General features: G+C 42.1%; 2 protein-coding genes and 1 long non-coding RNA gene across 4 annotated transcripts; 1 reads left to right on the forward strand and 2 right to left on the reverse strand.

Moving 5' to 3' along the window:
* Window positions 1-396: 396 nt before the first annotated feature.
* LOC308313272 (uncharacterized protein) lies at window positions 397-10,024 on the forward strand. The gene is made up of 7 exons (XM_080760309.1): window positions 397-863; window positions 5,169-5,465; window positions 5,634-5,918; window positions 6,014-6,169; window positions 7,044-7,105; window positions 7,426-7,606; window positions 7,753-10,024. The coding sequence occupies exons 1-6, from the start codon at window positions 824-826 to the stop codon at window positions 7,564-7,566; spliced, it is 981 nt and encodes a 326-aa protein (XP_080616435.1). The 5' UTR covers window positions 397-823; the 3' UTR covers window positions 7,567-7,606; window positions 7,753-10,024.
* Window positions 10,025-15,054: 5,030 nt separating this feature from the next.
* LOC308312577 lies at window positions 15,055-18,505 on the reverse strand. The gene is made up of 3 exons (XR_013963783.1): window positions 18,366-18,505; window positions 16,074-16,210; window positions 15,055-15,229 (listed from the first exon to the last, which is right to left on the reverse strand). It is a non-coding gene; the product is annotated as an uncharacterized lncRNA (long non-coding RNA).
* Window positions 18,506-20,165: 1,660 nt separating this feature from the next.
* Window positions 20,166-24,169, reverse strand: LOC308310109 (uncharacterized protein). Of its 2 annotated transcripts, none has more exons than XM_080756219.1 (5): window positions 23,939-24,169; window positions 22,969-23,129; window positions 22,327-22,428; window positions 21,495-22,230; window positions 20,166-21,271 (listed from the first exon to the last, which is right to left on the reverse strand). In XM_080756219.1, exons 2-5 carry the CDS (start codon window positions 23,119-23,121, stop codon window positions 21,081-21,083), a joined length of 1,182 nt encoding a protein of 393 aa, XP_080612345.1. In that variant the 5' UTR covers window positions 23,122-23,129; window positions 23,939-24,169; the 3' UTR covers window positions 20,166-21,080. The 2 variants fall into 2 exon arrangements, with proteins under 2 accessions (XP_080612345.1, XP_080612344.1); XM_080756218.1 differs by having other exon boundaries at window positions 22,969-23,216.
* Between the last annotated feature and the right edge of the window lie 248 nt (window positions 24,170-24,417).

Genomic DNA, 24,417 nt, shown 5'->3' on the forward strand with positions numbered 1-24,417 from the left:
TAAAATACCGTTTTCATAAACAATAGAAAATTGGATAGACGAAAAGGGAAGTTGGGACAATTTCTGACATAAAACTGAAATCTTCCACCATGTATTATTAATGTTTAAAATGCTTAGCAGATTATAGGACCATTGGCATTAATCAACACCCCACCTCTCTCTCCCCCCCCCCTCTCTCTCTCTCTCACTCTCTCTCTCTCTCTCTCTCTCTCTCTCTCTCTCTCTCCCCCCTCTCTCTCTCTCTCTCTCTCTCCCCCCCCCCTCTCTCTCTCTCTCTCTCTCTCTTGGATAAATGTTAACAACAGTGTAAACACATAATACAAACAACACATTCAGATCCTGGCTGTGTAAACATAATTATGGTGAGAGCAGGTGGAGCCTGTATAATGTCACTGTATACAAAGAAAGGCACCAGGATGGATGATCCACCATCCTGGGATAACATATAGGACTCATATTATTACACATAGCAGCAGAGCAGGTCGTCAGATTTTGAGATACCCCTACCCGAGATAGAACTATAAAGACAAGCATGTTTTCTTTAGGGTCTCCGATTAATTCAATGGATTGTTGTGACATTTTATTTTGGGAAAAATTAGTTAATTTTTTGCTATTCTTTAGACCTATACTAGGCATATTAGGTTTTTTGAGGACTTGCTGCAGTTTTTTCCAGGTGAAGAGTTGGATGACTGAAGTTGCCAGGTACCGGAGGGCTGTACCTTTCGGTATACAACATTCGAGTGGGTGGGTGTGTCACTCAACTGACACATGATGTGTAGACGTGTGTTTTTATGATTAGTTAGAATAATGTGTGAGGACTACGATGTTGATTCCAAACCTGACGATTTTGGTCTTCTTCCTAGGTAAATTACTGTTTATTCTTAACTTTCCTGTTGCATAACCTGCATGGTATCAAGTTGATTTATTAGACAGTCTTATTCTATGGGCTAGGCTATTAGACTTATTTGTCCTGGTCTTAGCAAATTGTTGATTATTGTTAACCTACACTACAGTCGATTGCCGTCTTTTTCAGAAAATAGAAAACAATAACCTGTGTTCATTGAATCCAATATGTAGTTTTTTTTGTCACAAGCTCTTGTTATATATTTTTTGGTTATATTTATAAAACTCACTGACGTAACCACTTTCACGTGTACTTTCACAGTAGGTACTTGTACAAAATGGTGAAAATACAAGATCAACAAGGTCACAATGTGATGTGATGTGATGTGATGTATTGTGAGCTTGTAGTTTGTCTATTGTCGCTACTTTTGTGCAGTTTTCTGCTCGACATCGACAGTGATGCGCTGTTAGTTCAAAAGGTTATCTGATAGTCCAATAAACAGGCTGTAAACATAAGTCATGGACTAAGAACTGGCATATTTTATTTTTATATTAAATATTTCTGTCTCTCTGTGACCTTGCTTGAGCACAGCTAGGGTGCACACTCTTAAAAGTAATGGTAACTGCTTAAAAGGTCTATTTTATACAGCAACAATATGTTAAGCAAACAGTGATCCAAACTAACAATATACTATACTGTATATCTTGGATTGAAATGGAATTGGTGGCAAAAGTATTTCATAGATAAAATACAGAAAGGTATAGCCTACTGTGGCCAAAATGGCGTGGGTAATGTTTCATTGACCCATATGTGATTTGGAAAATATGAATAAAGAAACTTTTCTTTTTTTAATAAGTTTGTACTAAAGTATTTCCACTTAGAAGACCTCTGTGTCATGAAACCTGGCACGTACTGTATGTGGCTTTCTGTTCCGTTCAACTTTCAGGAACACGGTATCGTGTGTGTGTGTGTGTGTGTGTGTGTGTGTGTGTGTGTGTGTGTGTGTGCGCGTGCGTGTGCGTGTGCGTGTGTGTGTGCGTGTGTGTGTGCGTGCGTGCGCGACCATAGCTTGCTAGGAAATACAAGCTGATGTGTTTGATTACAAAACCAACATGATGAAGCCTTTATCAGAAGTGTGATAAAGAACATGCACAATCAATCATCATGGTTCCTGTTTTCAGTGATGAAACGGGAACCAAAATGCTTCACTTCCGCTTTAGACTTCCGTAATTAGTAAATTACAGTATAGGAGCAAGAAGAGTATATTATTTCACATCCACTTTAAACTCTCAGTTCTATATATGACAGTACTCAAGTATTGTACTTAAGTACAATTTTGAGGTATTTGTACTTTACTTAACTTGGTATTTCCTATTTCCAGTACTTTTACTTATACTCCACTATACACTACGCCACTCGGAGGCAAATATTGTACTTTTACTCCACTACATTAATTTGAAAACTTGAATTTTCTTTACTTTGTAGATTGTATATCACACTAAACCCAAGCGTTTAGGTTTTAAACAGTTTTAAACACATCATTTGTAACACTTTTTAAACGTGTCACAGTGTTTAGATTATAAACAGAAGAACATGTTTAATTCCTGTAACACTTTTTAAACACATAAACGTGTTTAGTTTTTACAATCAAAGTCAGTCATATAGGTGTTTAGAATTTGAACACTAGGGGCTGTATTTTGCGTGTCTTAAGTACCAGGTCTTATTCCCTAACTTGAGTAAACTAAAGACCTGGAGGCGTGATCAATGCTCTTTGGCCACTCAGAATAGCCAAATGGCATTGAACACACCTCCAGGTCTTTAGTTTACTCAAGTTAGGGAATAAGACCTGGTACTTAAGACACGCAAAATACAGCCCTAGGTGTTCTCGTGAGGTGTTTGAGTGAACTCGTGTTCTACTGTATTGTATGAATATTAATAAACACTTGGCATTTTATTATTAAACACCTGGTGTGTTTAGGTTTAACCGCGTCACATGTTCCAGGGATTTACAGTGTATGTATTATTACAAAACATACATTAATCACTTCAGCCCTATATACATTTTGTCAATTTGAATTATTGTCTAAAGATCATTATACATTTTGAAAACTTGAAATGCATGGGACATTCTGTACATTGTACCTTTGGTACTTTAGTTCAAGTACATTTTGATACCAATATTTTTGTACTTACTATTTTGAATTCCATTTTATTTCTATTTCTGCACTATTGATACTTTTACTAAAGTAGAGAATTAGAGTACTTTTTCCACCACTGTCTTTTTATATAGTTTTATGTCATAGAAGTAGCCAGTGAAACTTACTGACCCATGACCCCCCCCCCCCCCCCCCCTAGCTCTGGTCCATAGCCTTCTACTGCTTCGATTCTGCCCTGCGCAGTAAGGCTATGGGACTATCAGTTTTAAATCTCAAATCGAAATCAGACCAGCCTCTCCTCTTTTGTGGAAATCTCCCGAACGTTTGACCTACTCACCAATACAAAGACGGGTTGTGTCAATAGAAAGACTACTTTCCTTAGTGGACGCACTCTGAGCCCCCCCACCACACGTATAAACGGTACATTTTGGCCAAAAAGGGATTTCGTTTCCACCGGGAAAAATATAGAGTTAAATTTAGTTACTCCGCTGCGCCCTCTACCGATATTGCCTCATAGAGAATATTTTTCCTCTGGTGAAAATTTCTGGCCAAAAAGTACCGTTTATACGTGTGGTGGGGGGCTCAGTGCGTCCACTAAGGAAAGTAGTCTTTCTATTGACACAACCCGTCTTTGTATTGGTGAGTAGGTCAAACGTTTGTGAGATTTCCACAAAAGAGGAGAGGCTGGTCTGATTTCGATTTGAGATTTAAAACTGATAGTCCCATAGCCTTACTGCAGGGCAAAATCGAAGCAGTAGAAGGCTATGGACCAGAGCTACCCCCCCCCCCTCCTCTTCTTTGCGTAGTGGAAGGTTAATTGTTTCCTCTGTGTCGTAAAAGATATCATTTGAATCTATGTGGTTTTCTGTTATGTTCCATTTCACTGGAACATCCATGTAAATAGGATGTTTTCTGTGATGTGTGTTTGTGGCATTTCATGTTTGTGTTAGCGACTAAACAAACATTAAACTCTGTCCATTGCCAATGGCATTTTTAATGTTTGTTTAACTAAAAACAAACATTAAACCTGTATCGGGGCTAGACGAAAGCTTGCCATCCTTAGCAACGGTTGCTAAACTATTTGGATTGGCGTTGGACAATTGCTTTTTGGGGTGGGCCGGGTTTAGCGAAGGGCATATTTCCTGGCTGGCAGTTCTTGACGTATTTGGCAGTGTGACTCCTGCTAGTCTCATTCTCCTGGCTGTTATTGTCTGGCTCACCCTTGGTGTTCCCTCATACAGAATCTACATGTACTCTACACTCTTGCTGATGTTAACTACTGCACGCATGCATTCTGGTGTAACACCCATTTAGAGACTTCTGCAGGGTTGGCTTCAGGGTCCAGCATTCAGAGAACAGACTCTGCTATACTGTTGCATAGAATAAGTTGAGTTTGATTTGACAAGAGGACAAGGCTTTCTTTTGTGTTCCATTTCACTGGAACATGCACATGTCTAAATAGGACATTTCTTATCAGGGGGTTTCATACCAGTGGGAAGTGGTTTTTAATAGGTTACTATAAATAATTCTGTAGTTACAAATCCAAGATAGGGGAAACATTTCTGTCAAGAGTGTGGGAATTAAGGTACCCTTTGTTCCAGATTGATTGCAGGTGCGGTGGTCTGAAAAACATAAAGGAAAACTGGCAGAGACTAAGAAAATATTATTTAATTCATTTTTACATGCTTCAATATAATATGAGTGGACAACAGACAGACAATTTACTCTTATAGTGCTCTAGATCAGCTCAGGTGCGGAGGGTCAGGGTTATCAAGGCCACTAAAGGACATCACCATGGCAATGGTGAGGAGTGGACATAACACTACAGAACAAAAAGGACCTAAGTCTCCTTTCACCTTATAGTCTCTGATGCTTTGACAGTGTGAGAAAGGAAATAGTGTCGGTCATGTCTTGATGTCCAGACATTTTACTCATACAGCTGTGCAAGACCTGCTGCAAGAAAACTACTAATTTACTAATCTGAAAATACAAGGCTGGAGAGGGTTCATCACATTCAAAAATTATCATTATTCATATATCCAAAGGGACAACACTTGACTTGTTAAATTGTGTGGTGTCTCATTTAATTGTCACTTTGATCTACATTGTATTATTGCATGTTTGTTGTATTAATCTTAACTGACAGTCATATCACCTCATGTTTACAGTGATGAACACATCTGATATGACGGTGGTGAAGGAGGACCTGACTGTTGGAGGATCCATCACATTACCTACCCCAGAAATTTCTATATCGGGATTTCTATATTTAAATAATTCAGTTATTGCTTTGGTGTTGGAGAGTAAAACAACGATTACCGACAAATATTTCAGAGACCAACTTCACTGGAATAAAGACTCTGGACAGTTTACAATCACAGGACTGCAGAGAAAGAATTCAGGGATTTATAGAGTACAAGATACACCTACAAAAAAAAGTACATCATATAATCTCACTGTTTATGGTAAGACAACTTTGTAACATGTTTTGTAAATAATTCTAATTAGATTTACATAGAGACGTATAAACAATATAGAACAGCCTGTTGGTATAATTCTGACTCTGCACTGAATCAAATGTGGTTTAGGGTTTACAAATAAAGATAATTCCATGTCTTGATTGTCCACTTCAGATCCTGCACCGATGCCTGTTGTGGAGGTCTCTGCCTGGAGCAGTGAGAGCTGCAGCCTGGTGTGTTTTGTAGAGAAGGTTGATGAGACCGTTCTCTACTTGTACAAAGGAGAGAGACTTCTGAACAAGACCAGCACTGTTCCCTCTCTTCCTCTCACTGTAGATAAGGAGGCATTGAACTCCTCTTACAGCTGTGTGGCTGCCAACCCTGCTAATAACAACACACTGTCACTCAACATCACAGCACTCTGCAGTGGCAACAACCTTATTATTATTACTACGGACAGTAAGGCAGTTCCACCACTGTTCATAACAACATGTTTTCTGTCATCGTGTTTTCTGTTGTTGTTTTTTATCATGTTGATTTGAAATGTTCCCCAGTCCCCACAGCCACAGGTGAAGACAGCCGGACAGGATATTGGTGGTTGTGTTTTGTGGTGCTTGCAGTTATCATCGCCCTTTTAGTGATGATGATAATAATGAAGAGGAAGAGGGACAGTTACAGAACACGTCAAGGCATCATCTCAACTTCTCGTGGTAATCCAAACAAGCTCAGTTTGAATACCGTAGTCTATTTGTTTGGCGCAAAGTCCTAAAGATACAGCACTGTTAAATTATATAAGGAAAATTATAGCCAAGTAGATGAAGTTCCTTCTGTTTAAATTCAATGTAAAAGCAACAGTTATAGAGAGACATGAAGGCAGACAGAGAGCAGGGGAAGAATGGCACACAGGAATCCACCCAGGGACACGATCAATATCCCCTAAACCCAGGGACACGATCAATATCCCCTAAAACGCCCCCATCCCCTAAAACAAGTCCCTTTAACTCTTTAACTTACTGTAACTTATGGAAATCCCCAGTCTTTCCAGACGGGGCTTTCCGTCTTTGTTTTGTTTTTAGTACTTTTCTTTGTCATTTGTAATAATAATTAACTTGAAACAGTCATTAGCCAGTGATGTCTTTTAACGTTTCACACACTTCGGCTCACTGCAGAGAGCACACTGTTTTACACAGAGCAGAGCTTGGCTTCCCCGAAAGCCAAACAGAGACATAGATAAGGTTGCCGATGAGGGTGCAATTTATCATTTTACTGTATGTACATACAGTAAATGATGTTCTGGGAAGTGTGTGTGTGTGTGTGTGTGTGTGTGTGTGTGTGTGTGTGTGTGTGTGTGTGTGACGTGTGTGTGTGTGTGTGCGTGTGCGTGTGCGCGCACAAGCGCAAGTGTACATTTATTATGTTCATTTATTCAGTGGTTTTCCTAAAATTGTGACACCTTTTAAAAATAGTAACAAGAAAAGAATTACATACTTGGCCATTAGCCATCAGGCTAATTGTAATATTCAATTACAATTATATACAGCATATTTTCCAAGTTTAGATTGTTTTTTTAACTGTCATTTCTAGATTCAACCAAAAGAGAGGAAACTATTTATACTGAAGTAACTGTTAAAAGGACTAACAGACAGGTTAGTAATATTAGTTAATAATAACTGAAGCTGATGCACGCACACACGCGCGCACACACACACACACACACACACACACACACACACACACACACACACACACACACACACACGCGCGCGCATCTCCCTAACTACCGTCATCACTGCTGTGTGTTCTATATCTATGTGTAATAAAAAAACAAACCTTGACCTTTCATGAAGCTATACAGTAGAAGACAATCTGTCATCATCTCTTATCCCCCAAGCTGCAGATTTATTTTTTATACACTTTCATTGTCCCATATGTCTTTCTTACATCCATGTTTTCTTGTCCCCCCCAGGAAAGGAATTCACTGGAATTGTCTGAAATAAGCCCTGTCTCCAATCTCACCACAGTCTCACCACCTCACCACAATCTCACCACAGTCTATGACACACTGCGTCTGAATAGAACAGATGCAGTGAGTGCAGATGATGCATGAGTTTTGAGTGTTTGTATAAACACAGACATTGAAGACAAAAGTGAGGACGCAAATTGTGATTAACTGGAATGATGTATGATGATGTATACTGTATGATGATAAGAGCTCCCTTCACACAGGAGTGATTTTTAATTTTAACATACAGCTTTTTCCCCATTCCCCCCCCCCCCCCTTTTCCTATCCTAGGTCTGTCCAATCAATGGGGCATTGGGCCTTTAGAAGGATCAGAGACATTTCAGCAGGAAAATAATCTAATAATGGGGCCCACACCACCTGAAAGGAAGCGTCGTTGCCTCTTTGCACTGCACAGAGTCTTTCATGGGGTAGCACACCGAAGATCTCTTTATACCACATTTGTACCATTGGAGGCTTATCCTTAATCCAGTTTATCCTTGATCCTTCTTTATTTCCACCTTAAAGATGTCTCTTAACTCACGTGCCACTTGACCCCAGAACCTGGATATACACTTACATTCCCAAAAGTTGTGATGTGTAATCTCTAATCTGTGAAGAATTTTATATTGTGTTTCTCTTAGTCTGTTACAGGTGCCTTTTTTAACTGAGTCAATATGTCCTCTTGCCAGTCATCCTCAATATACTCATTGTTAAAATCCCTCTCCCATTTACGGAGAGATGGTATCTCCTAGTCCAGTGAGTACAGCAGTGAGTAAAACGATGAAATTAAATGTGATACCTTTTTTTCAGTTCAGTTCAGTTCAGTTTATTTTCGGAAGGAGGACATACATTCATATGTACATTGCACACAGTTTCCAACAATTTTCATTTTCATTTTTTTCATTATTATTATAATTTTTTTACATGTTTTTTCTAGTGTCCATAGGCCCTGTCCGTTCCGAAGAAGGGTTAGGGAGAAGCCATAGGCTTGTCGGGCCCTACCCCTGGAGTCCATTAGTGCACGTGTAGCAGACCGTGCCTGCTTACACAGTGCATACATACATTCATGCTGTCCTTATGTATGTACATTTGTCTACACACATTCATATATACATATATATGTACATATACATACTCACATATATATACTAATAACAACTGTAAATAATAATAATGACAGTAGCAACAATAACGACAATAATAATAATGGTATAATATATATATAATATATATAACACACATGCAGCATATAATAATATATTATATACATAATATGTGGTGTGGTTTACCAATAGTGGTCTACCAATAATATGTAATAACTTATATAATACTAATAATACTAATAACTTATATATTTCATAATGTATGGTGTACTATAGTAATAAGAATATATAATTATACAGTACAGTACGTCATAGTTCCCCTTTTGTAATGCCATTAGTGCTCTTCGCTTCTGTATTTATCGAAGATAGTTTTTTTTAGTTTTGAATTGGTTTATGTTTCCACAGTGCTTTAGTTCATCCTCCAGCTCTTTCCACAGTGTAACTCCGTAAGAGGAGATGCTCCTTGTTTTTAAGTTTGTGCGCATCACAGGTTTCTTGAAGTTCAGTGGTCCTCTAAGGTTGTATCCCCCTTCCTTCCTAGAAATTTGTCCTGTACATTTACCGGTAGTTGTTTATATCTTGCTTTGTACATGATTTGTAGAATTTTTACATTGACCATATCTGTGAACTTCAGGAGGTGTGATTGTATGAATAGTGGGTGTGTGTGGTCCCGGTATCCTGCATTGTTTATTACTCTCAGTGCTCTCTTTTGTAATATAATCAGTGGATTTATGGTTGATTGGTACTGTAGGTGTTTCCCCATACCTCAGAGCAGTAGTTCAGGTATGGTAGGATAATTTTACCTTACTACAGTGACATAGGAAATTCTCTGTTTTACTGTAAATGGAAGCCCAGTGGCTTTGGCAGCTGTAGTGAGTTAATGAAATGTCGTATTTGCAAGAAACCAAAAAAATGTTCTCTTGGGAGGTTAAACTCTGTCTGCAATTGTTGAAACGACATCAGAACACCATCTCTAAACAGATCCCCCAATACACGAAGCCCTAGTGACTGCCAGGTCTTAAAGATGGCCTACTGTAACTGCGCCCTGGTCCAAATTCATGGTTGCTAGAGATTGGTAAAACCCATCTTAACCCATTTAGGCCTACGGCCGATTCTAAAAACGCCTTCTAAAGCCTGACCTAAGTTTTCTGAAAAACTTCAAATATGTATATAGCAGCATCAGTTTTTTGTCATTTTTGAATACTGTACATACTGTACAGAACCCAAATATGGGTTCCCGGCCTGAGGGGGTAAGACACCAAAAGGGGTTCCCGCCCAGAATGGGTTCATTTTTATTCTTTGGCTTTTATACCCTTGATTGATTTTGTACTTATTTGTAGGCTATTGTATATACATATATGTTCTCCTTGTGTTGCATTATGTTTTTATTTACTGTTATGCCTACTGTACGGTCAACATTTTTTTAATGTGCTTTATAAATAAAGTTGGATTGGATTGGATTGGAAGATTGTTCTTCTAGTTTTAGATTGGCTATTTTTGAGCGGCACTAGCCCCTCCTATATATACAGCTTTTGTCCCGGCCCACACATCTCAATATTTGCCATTGACAATGAAAAGAGAAATTAGGTCAAATGTCTGCCAAATATGATGTCAATTTGTTTCAACACAAACATGAAATGCCATTGACAATGAAGGGAAAATGTACGTCATATGTAGATCAGCAAATCAGCTAACCAATCACATACATTCAGTTGTTCATGAGATGATGTATTGTGATGTATAATGATAAGAGCGCCCCTCACTTTACACAGGTGTGATTTATATTAGTATATAGCAGCCTAATGTAGTGTCAAAGTTTATGATGATTGGCACATACAGCTTCTATTGAGCAGCTTTTTGTGAAGCGTCTAGTAGGCCTACTCAGTCAGCCACTGAGTGCAGGCGTCTTCAATTTGGCATAATCACATTTGAATTTATTTAAAATTGATGTTCAGAATAAGAGAACAGACACATTTCAAACACCTCCAATATAGGGACTGATAGGGAATAATTATATTCTCTGTCTGTTCATATACAATCCCCCTTACTTTTCATTTTAACATGTTACATTGTGAGAGGCCTGCACAGGCTTGCGCAGCTGTGTGCACTCCTCTGCTTTCCACTCCCATGCCCCACTCCCACCTTCTCCAAGGTCTCGCTATATCTTGCCACAGTCATCAAATGGGCCAGTCAACGTAACTGGTTGAAACCAGTTGCTGCCCAGTATCTCAGAACTTGCCATGTCAGGCCACACCCCCTTTGCTGATTTCATGTCTTTATATATGCAATGAAAGTCCATCTTTCCTCATGTTTCCCCGATCTCTCCTTAAGAGTGTCACATTCTCTCTCCCCCTCAGTCTGTGACTCCACCATGGCCACTCCCACATTCATTTCCACCACACTGCAGTCCCATTTACACACCTGTCTTCAACTCCCTCGTCAGCCCACCTGTGAACACTTTTCCAATCATCCTGCTCCTATAAGACTGGACTCTTCACAAACACTCATTGTCAGTTCATAGTTTGTTGTCATGGTTGCTTGTCTGTGGATTCCTGTTTTGACTGCATTGTCATTCTGCCATTCCCTGATTCCTGCCTACTACTTCCGTGTAAGATCTGCCTTATTCTTTATTAAATACTTTATTATCTACTTATCTACTACTTGTTTGTTGTTACTCTGCACTTGGGTTCGACTCTGTCTACATCCATGACAGTATGAACTGACCATAAAAATGAACCCAGCAGAGTTACAGCATTTTAAGAAGAAGGTGGTGGATTTTGAAATTGTGGTTAATCAGCTCATTGCCTCACCACCTAACCAGCGTGCTGAACTTCAATGGCAGATTTCTACCCACCAGCAGTGGTTCAAAGAGAAGCCATGGGTTAGCCATTTTGTTCCTCATTTGAATGTTGTCCGTGGGAGGCTTAATGACTTTGAGACCGGATTGCTTCCTGCTCCCCAGCCAGCTCCCCACTATACGGGTTGGAGTTGTGAGTCTGCAACCCAGCAGCCCTGTTGAGCAGAATACTGCGGAGTCTGAGTATGTGGACTTGTTTACATATTTTCGCAGCCGTGTGAAGATACCTGTTTATCCCGAGCCTGTTCATGTCAAGGAACCATTTCTGGGCACCCGCCTAGCTCTGGGAGGTCCCCGTAGTGCCAACAAATGGGGCAGGGTCTCCCTGGATCGCCAAGGCACCAAGCCCACCCGGCCAGCCATCTCCAGGCAGCCCCCAGCTTTTGCAGCCCCAGCTCCGGCCGCTGCAGACCTGTTTCCTGCAGCACCGCCTGCAGCTCCGCCTGCAGACCTGTTTCCTGCAGCACCGCCTGCAGCACCGCCTGCAGCCCCGCCTGCAGCACCGCCTGCAGCACCGCCTGCAGCACCGCCTGCAGCTCCGCCTGCAGCCCCAGCGCCTGCAGCACCGCCTGCAGCTCCGCCTGCAGCCCCAGCGCCTGCAGCACCGCCTGCAGCACCGCCTGCAGCACCGCCTGCAGCACCGCCTGCAGCCCCAGCGCCTGCAGCAGCGCCTGCAGCCCCAGCGCCTGCAGCACCGCCTGCAGCACCGCCTGCAGCTCCGCCTGCAGCACCGCCTGCAGCACCGCCTGCAGCTCCGCCTACAGCACCGCCTGCAGCTCCGCCTGCAGCCTCGTCTCCTACGCCTGCAGTTCCGCCTGCAGCCTCGTCTCCTCTGCCTGTAGTCCTGCCTGCAGCTTCGTCTCCTCCTCCTGCAGCCCTTGTTCCTGCGGCTCCGCCCGCTTCAGCCCGGCTCCTGCAGCTCCTTCTGCAGCCCCGGCTCCTGCTGCAGCCCAGCTCCAGCTCCTGCTGCGTCCCGGCTCCTGTTTCCGCTGCAGCCCTGGTTCCTGCAACATCGCCTCCCGAGCCTGCAGCACCTTCTGCGTCGCCTCTGCCTGCAGCACCTCCGGCATCGCCTCCAGAACCTGCAGCACCTCCGGCGTTACCTCTGCCTGCAGCACCTCCGGCATCGCCTCCAGAGCCTGCAGCACCTCCTGCGTCGCCTGCAGCACCTCCAGCGTCGCCTCCTGAGCCTGTGACATCCCTGCCTTCGGCCAAAGTCTCTCCTGCCTCGTCTCGGCCTCCCGCTTGTCCGCCAGACGACCACTACGCCTCGTCTCGGCCTCCCGGTCGTCCACCAGACGACCACTACGCCTCGTCTCTGCCTCCCGGTCGTCCCCCAGACAACACCTCTGCCTCGTCTCGGCCTCCAGGACGCCTTCCAGATGACGTCCTGTCAGCCTCGTCTCGACCTCCACGCCGTCCCCCTGAAGTCAGCAGCTCTGCCTCTGGCCATCGTCCCGGCCGTCCTCCAGAGGTCGCCTGTTCTGCCACGACCCGGCCTCCCGCCCGTCCTCCAGACATCACCCGCTCAGCCCTGGTCCATCATTCTGGCCGCCCCCCTGAGACCACCTGCCCGGCCCCGGTGTCCCTCCTCCAGACCCCCTCCACCCACCCTGCTCATCCCTCATTAAGGTTGTGGGACGTCTGGAATCCGTCCCTTGAGAGGGGGGTACTGTCACATTATCTCTCCCCCTCAGTCTGTGACTCCACCATGGCCACTCCCACATTCATTTCCACCACACTGCAGTCCCATTTACACACCTGTCTTCAACTCCCTCGTCAGCCCACCTGTGAACACTTTTCCAATCATCCTGCTCCTATAAGACTGGACTCTTCACAAACACTCATTGTCAGTTCATAGTTTGTTGTCATGGTTGCTTGTCTGTGGATTCCTGTTTTGACTGCATTGTCATTCTGCCATTCCCTGATTCCTGCCTACTACTTCCGTGTAAGATCTGCCTTATTCTTTATTAAATACTTTATTATCTACTTATCTACTACTTGTTTGTTGTTACTCTGCACTTGGGTTCGACTCTGTCTACATCCATGACAAAGAGAGGTCGTGATCTCATCACTCGTGCACGTTTTAATTACTTTATAATAAATTGAACATCTTCAGACCAGACTTCTCTCTTCTTGACTTTATTTCACACTGTGCTGAATAATTCTAAAACAGGACATGTTCACAATCTAGTGTCGCCAAAATGGCCTCTGGCCCTCCTATAACTAAAAATACATCGTATGGATGCACCTGGGACGTATCCTCAGTGATGTATCCTGAGGTCAACGGGGTTTCAGGTCTTCCAACATCATACCCCTCACTCAGGCGACCCAGCGGGGGTGATCAAGTCCCGATACGTCCCAGTAGCTACCCTCAATTAGTCCCACTAGGCAATAGGTCAAAACCAGGGCCACACAATCCGTTGGAACTGCTCCGCTTGCTGCTTGCATGGCCCTCCCAAAGGCCTCACCGAGGGCTGTTGGGCTTCCTCCTCACAGAGGACACAGGCTGAGGCGCTAACCCATACTGCTCACCCGGGTGCCCTCTACATTCTGGCTGCCACCCGTCTCTCCGGTGGTCACCAGAATATACCGGACTATATTTTAATTTTGTATTTTTTTTTAAACAAATTGTATTTGTGTCATATCATGTATTGTTGAATCTCATCGAGTCACTTATTGTTTGTTAGGTAACTTTGGTTGATTAACATTTCAGGCACCTAAGGCCCTTTAGTGCCCTGCATTCATATAGAGCTGGCTCTGTGTGATTTTGTACATTTTACCTAATGTATACTATTTACTATTAGGGTACTATATTTAACATGGCATTGTCTTTTCCTGGTACTGGAACATTCATTTTGAGCCTTTGAGATCTGAGATCTTTCAAGGTGATGACAGTTGACAGGTCTGCATTAAATTGTATTTGATTTAATTGTATCATGAATAAATCATTAATTTCATGTGAAATACTGATTTAAAAAAGTATTGTTTTCTTAGCTAACATAACAATGTAAACCAAGACAGAACAGGGGTCTGCTATTCAGAAATAACAGGCTGCAGAATGTCTTGATTGACCAATTAGAATCAAGTACTTTATACCACACTACATCATACCATACAACATTACATGACATTACACAACACTATGCACTGCAGTATAGCAAAGCAATGCAAAACAACGTAACACACGCAGGACATTACTTGTACTGCAGCTGTGTATATCAGTTATTTCAAATACATACAGTACTTTTTCATTACAGTACAGCAACACACCAGTGACACCACATAGTGTTTTCTTCTAAGCTCACATACTGTATCACACATACCAGGTCCAGAATTCACTGGCAAAAAAATAATAATAGTAAAAACAATCTGGATTATTTCACGGACCCACTGGCTTGACCCCACTTTGAGAACCGTAGAGCATTGTAACTGCTCTGTATCCTGTCTTTCTCTCTGACTAGAGCATTGTAACTGCTCTGTAGCCTGTCTTTCTCTCTGACTAGATAACTGCTCTGTAGCCTGTCTTTCTCTCTGACTAGAACATTGTAACTGCTCTGTAGCCTGTCTTTCTCTCTGACTAGAGCATTGTAACTGCTCTGTAGCCTGTCTTTCTCTCTGGAAACAGTGCTGTAGCTAGTCTGTAAATGGCTGTAACTGGTCTGTAACTGTCTGTAACTGTCTAGTAGCAGGTCTCTCTCTTTAGTCAGGTTGTTGTACTGGGACAGGATCTGGTCTCTCTCTTTGGACAGGTGTGGGTTCATCTCTGAGGTGTGGTTGACCCGCAAGCCAGTGTCCTCTTTATTATCTGTGAAAATTACAATTGCGTTTCAATATCAGGTTTATCCTTTTTGACAGATAGGCTTTGTACAAATGTACAAAATATGTTGCTGTGCAATTTTCAATTAATCAACCTTATTTTGGTCATTACAGGGAAGAATGACCACATGGTGATCCGACTCAGCGTATGATAGTAGCATATACAGTAAGTACTGGGACCTGATAGGTGTTACGTTCCACCCTATTTTTTACAGTCATGGTTCCACATCAGCAATCCATCTCCAGACTCATGCGCTGGCTGATACCGACAACAAGCCTCTCTGACCTACTATACAGTACTTACTGACAAGCTCGCAATGTGCTGCATGACATCATCGGCTATTTTGTTGTTGGACAGTGTAAATGAAATAGGGCTTACAGCAAGTGGTTAAAGGGACACTTCACCCTTTTTGCAAAAAAATATATGTTAATGACGTTTAGAAGCTTTAGAACACTTTCCACAATACTTTTGTGTGTGTAATATGTGGTTTTAGATATTTTAGATTGTAGCAGTGAGCCTGTTGTCTCTGATGTCATGGACACTGGGCTCACTTCCTTCCTGGACTACAGGTTTGTCTCAGTAAGACAGCTCTCCCCCCTATCCACAAGGAGGAGCAGTGCACCAAATAATTATGGGAATTGTAGTCCAGGAAGGTAGTGAGACCAGTGTCCATGACATCAGAGACAACAGGCTCACTGCTATAATCTAAAATATCTAAAACCACATATTACACACATAAATACCCCCAGGAAAGTGATCTAAAGCTTCTAAACGTCATTAACATATATTTTTTTGCAAAAAGGGTGAAGTGTCCCTTTAATGAATTACTCACAGCGTGTGGAGATTGTAATGGCTGTAATGAACAGGACAACACACACAGTGGTACGAGACACATCGTAGCCAGTTTGAATCTGTGGCTGGGTGCTGTTCCATCTGGCCCCATGGCGCTCATTCTCACTGGTTTGGTTTCTGTATGTGGACACACATACTTGCTGTTACTAATTCCAAGGACACATGTGTGCAACAGGTGACTGAAACTCTCCAAGCACTAAAATGACCACTCTCTATCTCTGCAGGTGTGTATAGGCCGGTAACCTCTGTCATTAAATGTGGACTGTCTGTCTGGCTCTGGTCAGCCTTGGTTTCTGCAGCTGTACACGTGCACAGTGGTTATTTTAGCTCACATCCTGTTGTTTCAACTTCATCGTATCTTTTTGGTTTCCGATGGCGAACTGACCCCGTAGATCAGAGCTACAGTATTCAACTTAAGATGGCTCATGAGGGGTTGTTGTATCTGGTCCATACCATACTGTTAAAACTAAAAGCTGGGGCACGGTGGCACAGTTGGTAGTGCTGTCGCCTCACAGCTAGAAGGTCCTGGGTTCGATTCCCACTGGGGACACTGTGGGCACTGGCGGCGTGTTCCCTCCTCCGTGTCATCAGTGCCCATACCCGAGGTGGGGGTTGGTGATAGGGCCTTTCTGTGTGGAGTTTGCATGTTCTCCCCGTGTCCCCTAGGGTAGATACCCTCACAAAAACATGCCGTAATCCTGGTCTCTAAAACTACCTCCCCCTGGCCAGCCGGGGCGCCTGATGGAGGGGAAAGGAACTGGTCGGAATAACGTGTCCCTTCCACGCGCTACGTCCGGCCGGGGAAATTCCCCTCTGTCAGGTGAAAAGAAGCAGCTTGGACTCCTCATGCATAGAAGGAGGCATGAGGTCAGTCCGCTGCCCCCCCAGGTTGGCAGAGGAAGTGTAGCGCCCAGGATTACATTAGATAATTGGCACTGGGTGAAAAAGAAAACTGGGTTACAAAATTGTGGGATAAAAATTATAAAAAAAAAAAAAAAAAAAAAAAACTAAAAGCTGGGAGAGCACCGAAGAAACAACTTTCATCCATCTGTCGGTCGTCGACTTCATTCTCCGTATTTTTGCCTGAGTATTTTAGTCTAAGTCTTTAAGTCTGTTCATGGGCTCTATAGAGAGAGCTTAAAAACAGTTATTTACGCTATTATGAATGTGAATTGTGGTTCCAAATACCACAGGGTCACTCAGCAAAATTCCAAAAGTCCTCCGCAAACTAAATATGCCAGTATTATTGGCATAATTATAATTATTGAGCAATGGCACTGGGCCTTAGAGATGGAACTGGTCCAGAATGGCAGCCCACTCCCTAAAAATAAATAATTTTGGAATTGCAGTGTTTTGAAATCTTTCTGTCCAACTGTCACTTTGCTTATAATAATGATATTATAAACTTTATTTGTATGGCGCTTTTGAAAACAATATGACAATTTGAAAAGTGCTTCGCTGAAATAACACAAGATTACAGCAACATAACATGGAAGACAAATAATAAATAAAGTAATCAATTAACAAGGGTATAAAATGGCAATGAGAAGACAAAATAAAGAAGCTGCTTTGGACTCCTCATGCATTGAAGGAAGCATGAGGTTAGTCCATGGCAGAGTTTATAGCGCCTATAGGATTACATTAGACAATTGACACTGGATGAAACAAATGGGTTACAAACATTGTGGGATAAAAATGTAAAAGAAAAAGAAGACTTCAACATAAATAAACATTATGAAAAGGCCTCGACATAAAGTACATTTCCATAAGTGATTTTAAATTCGACTCAATCAATCAATCAATCAATCAATCAATCAATCAATCAATTGACTTAGCTATAAGTCTTATAGACGCTCAGACAGGGCTCATATATACTGCTGTAGATCGGCTCTACAAGGGGTTACATTTTTTCTCCTGCTATGCCACCAAAATGTGGAATGCCCTACCAACAGTCATCCTTACCCTCCTACAGGTATCTGGAATTTGAAACTGGTCCCTGTAAAAAGTATGAGCTTATCACAAGAAATGACCGCCCCCTCCACCCCCCAAATGTTTACTGTTCACATTTTTCATTTGTATTAGCATAGATGACGTTTTGCTTATTATTGTAAATTATTGTTTGTTTAAATGTCTCGAGGAATTGAATACACAGGACCACAATGGAATTTTGTGTTATCCTTTTAGCACCTTTTGCATAGTTCGTATACCACTGTACCTTTTTTTTGCAAACTGTTAATAAAGTATTCAATCAATCAAAACAATCTAGACATACCAGTAGTGTCCTGGGGTCGTCTGTGTAGCGTATGGTAGATGGATGATGTGGGCCTGTCTGTCTCGACCAGCTCCTCCACGTTGGCATAGATCTCTTCCACAGGATCCATAGTGTGTCTTCAGCAGATTTGTTTCAATGGTCGGTGTGATTAGCTTTCTACTGCCTTTATCTGTTTGAGTGATCTGTCTGTCTGTCTGTCTGTCTACTGTCTGTCTGTCTGTCTGTATCTGCATGAGGACAGAGGGAGGAGGCAGAGAGTGATACCAGATTCATACTTTATATGTAGGAATAATGGCGTACAATTCATACAAATTATAGATTTTCATGTTTGTTTTTATAAATTATTAATATTTCCCATTAATAATCACCCATTAGCCCTACAAAAAAAACATAAAACAATGCCAGACCAGGCACTCCTGAGGGTGTAAAGTTAGGAAACACAAAAGGAGTATCACATATGGCCACGAACGATCCTAAATATTCAATCTACACATGATCTATTTAAAGATGGAGTGCCGTGATTTTTTCCACCCTGAAAGTTCAGGTGATCCACCTGAACTGAAGCCACACCCACAGTGTGATGCCACTATATCACAGTTTTTGTTCATTGGCACGTGTGACTGTCAAGGTTTCAGCCTCCAGGAAGAAACCCTAAATATAAAGGGAAGACATCATTGCACATAATTAACAACCACACCAAGGGGTCTAATGAAGTATACTGTCACCTCTTAAACACGTGAAAAACAGGAAGAAATACAAAAAGCACTCCATCTTTAACGACTGTAGTTCATTGACCAGGGGTCTATACTGGCCCCTCCTGTTTCCCTCTACACCAAATCTCTTGAAAATAGCCAATCGACTAGCTCACAACGCATCTTGGTAGATAATGTTTTATATTTGTTGATGTATTTTGGTGTTATTTTTATGCTACTGTATGTTGCTGAATTGAAAGAAACAAGTCAAGGTGCCCGCTGGCAAAGTGGTCCAGGCGCATACCACATGCCACAGGCTTTGGCCTGATAGCGCGCTGCATGTTCGAGTCCCGTTCATGACGACCTTTGCTGCATGTCTCTCCCCTTCTCTCTTTCCTGTCAGTCTTCACTTGATACTGTACATATTCCCCTGGGCTTTGTGTTATCCTATGTCTAACTGTATCGAATTTATTTCTAATAAAGTATTCAATCACTCAATCAAAAACAATGTGATACGTTGTGAGCTGGTTGATCGTCGATCGGCCAGAGAAAGTATAGTATTAGGCTATAATAATAATAATGAATTGCATTTTTATAGCGCTTTTCCAAGTGCTTAAAGCACTTTACAATGGTTCATTCATTCATAAATTGGGAGGTGCCCACATTCACACACCAATGGTGGCAAGCTCACACCGACCAACTCATTGGAGGCAAGGCAATGTAGGGTTCACTGTCTTGCCCAAGGACACTTGACATGTGGACAGGAGGAGCCGGGATTCAAACTGCCAACCCAGGGATCATTGGACGACCTGCTCTACCTCCTGAGCCACAGCCGTCACAGCCGCTATAGTGTTGATGTGGTTGATGACCACATTGACTCAACATCTCTCACTCCTGGTTTCATGCATTCATGTAGTTTAATTTCTGAATTCTTTACTTTCTGCGATATATGCATACACAGTATGTCTGTCCAAGTAAAAACTATCTTTGTGATCTCAGTTGATCAATCAATCAATCAATCAAACTTTGTTGTCACATCACAATTACAATTAAAAGTAGGGAGGATACAAAAATTGAAGGAACACAAAATGCATAAAAAGTTTAAAAACAGTGTCCATTAAGTCATAGATAAATGTATAATTGTCCCCAAGGGGGCAACGGAGGGTAAGAGTTAACATGTTAATTTGTCAATCGGTTTTCATAATATAAAATAAAGTGTCCAGAGCATTAGGTATGTCTAGTTTGTCAACCTGTGGATATTTATAACAGGATAATACATTTCTAAGAGTCAATAACACAATCATAATATCCTGTTCTTCCACAAATAAGGTTCATTAATAATTTCTTTACCTGGAAATACATTTTCGGTTGTTGTTGTGATGTCATCATGATGACTCTGTCTATACAGAACATAGTATACTGTACACAAACTGTATTTGCAGAGTCTACAAAAATGAGATGACATGAATGACCCCTGTGAGGCCTGGGAAAACACTGGCCTTCAAGGTGTGGATATGTTTCTTTCTCTTGTCCCCACTATAGCTAGCGTCCAGGCAAACATGCTCTGTCCCCAAAACTGTTAAAAGTATGGTCTCTGCCATGTCCAGCTTTCAGATATACTGTCCAGACTACAGCCATTAAATAGTTGAGGTTCTTTTTGGAATGTAATGTCATAGCAGTGATCTGCCATCCTGTCTCTGTCTCCTTTTTGTGAGGCTTAAATAAAAACAACTCCTGGATTTAAACCACATAAAAAAGCCTACAAGCTCACAATGCATTGTAGTGATTGGCTCCTGACCAACGAGCCTGTGTCTAAAGGTTCTACTGTACGTGTCAAGTGTAAGTTTTCCTAATATGTGTGCGTGCGTGCGTGCTTGCACGTGTGTGCATGCGTACGACGTACGTGCAAGTCCCAAATGTTTTCAAATGCTACCCACTCTTCTGTATGTGTTGTGCTGTCCTGGATCATAATTAGGCCTATGTTTTGTTGAAAATGTAGCCCACATGTTACGTCTAAAGCTCTCTAGAACACGTAAGACAGCATGATGGGAGTGTCGTGGAACACATATGGTCTTCTGGTAGGAATCACAGTCCTGACAGGTGTACTCAGCCAGCTGAAACACTTGGCACCCAGATACAGGGCCCCAGCAGCGAGGAGCACTTTTCCCAAGACCATGGCACGTTTTCTCCATTTCTTGTCGTCATCCTCAGACCCTAAGAAAACACGTTTGTAAACATTGTGTTAAAGACATTTAGCAGGCAAATACAGTACAGTACAAATACAGTACATAGTAGGTTTTGACATGACCAATTCTCTCACACACACACACGTGTGTGTGTGTGTGTGTGTGTGTGTGTGTGTGTGTGTGTGTGTGTGTGTGTGCGCGCGCGCGTGCGCTCGCACAGACAGAGAGCATTCTGTGTTCCATCTTATTACCTCTCTCAGATCCTCTCTCCCTTGCAGGAAAGCCCCATGAGAAACCTCTTCCCTTCCTCTTCCCCGCAAAGCCTCTTGTTCCCATGATGGCTGGCGATCTTATATAGTCATCATGCCGTTGGCTGTAGACTGAGGATCCGTAGATTTGTTCCAAGGCAGCGGCATGCTGGCTATTGCCCAATGACCTGATGAAGTTTGAGGTCATTATACCGCCAAGAAAGTAATTTAGTTTCTCTCTGTAACTCAAGGGACTTATGTTGGAGTTAGCTATTGGTTGCTCGTATTCAGACAAAGCTGGATAGTAGAAGTTATCTGTTTGTTGGCTTTGGATTGAGGATCCGTATATATAGTCGCTACCTATGTACGGCACTGCTGTACAGGGTTGTTGTTGGTGCAATGTTTGCACTATATTTCCACCATGACCCAGGTTGTAGTAGCCAGCCAGATTGAGAAAGACATGCAAGTCCAACTGTGTGTCCTGTAAAGTTCTGATCAGTTCAGGACTGATCATATAGGTCCTCTCAGGACTGAACTTCCCTGAGATGGCGGTGTCGTGTTCCGTGACATACACCATGTCCACAATCTTAGTTCTGGTGTCGTAACAGATGATGATGCGGTCCACATTGTTGTTGCGATGGCGACGACGCAGCCCGTGATTCTCTTTCACGTAGTCCGGTAGGTTGTCGGCAGCCGGGTAGGTCTGCGTGTTTATGTTGCCAACTCCAAAGTAGGCACTCTGGATAGAGAAATACGTGGTTGAAATTAGGAATGACAGCAAGGAAGAAAAGGAAAGTGCTAGGAATGAAAGAAAGCAAGAAAGAAAATAACTTACTTTTTTCTTTTTCTTACACCTGCCTCTCAGCAGTGTTTTCTCAATTTTCCAAAATGGATGGAAGCCAAAGTCCCCTCTCTCTGGTTGGCACTCTGCTGCCAACTATAATGAACAATCAAGACATAGATTGCATTTTTTACTTTTATACTAGAAGCACTTTTCCATTCTTGTGTGACTGTACCGACAATTACCTTTTATTGATCATGAGCTCTTTGATATTTCAGTTATAATACCCAGGACAAAGTTATTTGATAGTCAGCAATTTAATCACAGAAAAGCAAGCCGTCAACATAATTATATTATGAAACAACAGTTACCAATCAATGTTACCCTTTGTTACCCTTTATTATGTATTATCAGGACTAACTTCTATAACGAAATATATCACTTAGAAAATAAAAAATAAATGTGTGTGTGTGTGTGTTGTGATGATGATCTGTGTAATTGTTTCTCTGTTGATGATGCTTTATATTACAGTATTGAACTAATAACCAGCTAGAAGCTTAATGATGTTCCACTTGGTCAGTATTTTCGAGACACACAAGCAAACATTTTTTTGACTTTAATACATGGAAAAACACAGGAAAGTAAAACTGCTTTAATTTAGTTTTCTTCTAATTGTAATGTCATATATAGTCTTACCTCGATAACAACCCCCTGGCCCTGGTTGTCGTCATGTAATATGCACTCATTAGCGAACCAGAAGAGGAGCTGGAGGCCATGTCGTGGAGGAGGACAGCCGAAACACGAGGACTTCAGGTCGTCCAGAGTGATGAGCTCCAATTGAACGACCATAGTGAAGCCTTTTACAACATAAAAACACACTTGACATCACAGGACAGGGAAGGGCAGGACAGGGCAGGTTGGGACGGGACAGGGACAGGACCAGCCTGGGACCGAGGACAGGACAGGACAGGACAGGACAGGACAGGACAGGACAGGACAGGACAGGACAGGACAGGACAGGACAGGACAGGACAGGACAGGACAGGACATGCAGGACAGTACAGGACAGGACATGCAGGACAGGACAATTAATAAAGGCTATATTAAGACAATTGATTTTCATTAACAGCCTAGCCTCCGTCCTTCCTAGACATACTGAGACTGGCGGAGGAGTTGATCCCTAATAATTAATCAATGTCGCCCCCATCTGGCGGAGTCAGGTTTAAACACGCACTGCAAGTCTGCAACAGGAAATAAACTAAACTTCGATCCATTTCGAATGTTTACTTGTCTTTATGTTATTGCTATCATCAATATCAAGTGTGAAAAGGTCTATTTTCAACACCTTTTGCATTGACATGCTCGTCTAGGATATAAATTGAGCTTGATCTGCTAATACTTTCGCTGTTTTTATTTTCTTTTAATAGCCTAATGTCTTTCTTGACTTCATAGCTATTATGTCATGTGCCGATCGAGGATGAAGTACTGAAGTTTGACTTTGTCACTAAAAAAATAAGCGCACAAGCAAAACGGTAAATTAAACTACTGCAGCGTGCCAGCGTGTTAGATGCAACGATGATGATAGTACAAGACTACAAAGTAGGCTACTTATTATTTTATTTCGGCATGGGCTACTGACTATTATTCGGGTCATGATATCCCTCACCAGTTCTGCAGGGTCACCGGTCACATGATGGGCTGCTGGTTCCCTTTTACGAAACAATGCGCCTCATTTTGAACATCTTCTCATCTTCTTTTCCTGTTTTTGAATTAAATGTTATTCCAGTCATGGTGGTCTATAGGCCTATATGGACCGGTCGATCCAGCAGGGGCGATGCACTGAAGACAATCAGACATGAGGGTGACACTATAGGGCTGTAACGGTAGCTTATTAAAGATATTTCTGATCTCGTCGTTCAAAGTTCGCTATGCGACCTACGCCCCATTCTCCCCCGTCATAACATTGGACACAAACATGTCATAACATTGGACATGATCGGATGATCCTGTCTGTGTCCAATGTTTGTGTCCAATGTTATGACGGGAGAGGGATTTTAAGGAGCATTTTAAATTCCAAATAGCGATTTTTGTTGTTGTTGTTTGTTTGTGAATAAATAATTATAATAAAAATAATAAAATTTAAAA

Source organism: Protomyctophum bolini (assembly GCF_963924005.1).
Source record: "Protomyctophum bolini genome assembly, chromosome: 3".
Lineage (NCBI taxonomy): Eukaryota > Metazoa > Chordata > Actinopteri > Myctophiformes > Myctophidae > Protomyctophum > Protomyctophum bolini.

Bases quoted from the DNA above. Each gene is read 5' to 3' on its own strand.
- LOC308313272 (XM_080760309.1), top strand. From the start codon at position 824: ATGTTGATTCCAAACCTGACGATTTTGGTCTTCTTCCTAG. The intron at 5,466-5,633 runs GTAAGACAACTT...TGTCCACTTCAG, and splicing joins ATATAATCTCACTGTTTATG to ATCCTGCACCGATGCCTGTT. The intron at 5,919-6,013 runs GTAAGGCAGTTC...AATGTTCCCCAG, and splicing joins TATTATTATTACTACGGACA to TCCCCACAGCCACAGGTGAA.
- LOC308310109 (XM_080756219.1), bottom strand. From the start codon at position 23,121: ATGGTCGTTCAATTGGAGCTCATCACTCTGGACGACCTGAAGTCCTCG. The intron at 22,231-22,326 runs GTAAGTTATTTT...TTCTCTATCCAG, and splicing joins GGTGTAAGAAAAAGAAAAAA to AGTGCCTACTTTGGAGTTGG. The intron at 21,272-21,494 runs GTAATAAGATGG...GTGTTTTCTTAG, and splicing joins GGAGAGAGGATCTGAGAGAG to GGTCTGAGGATGACGACAAG.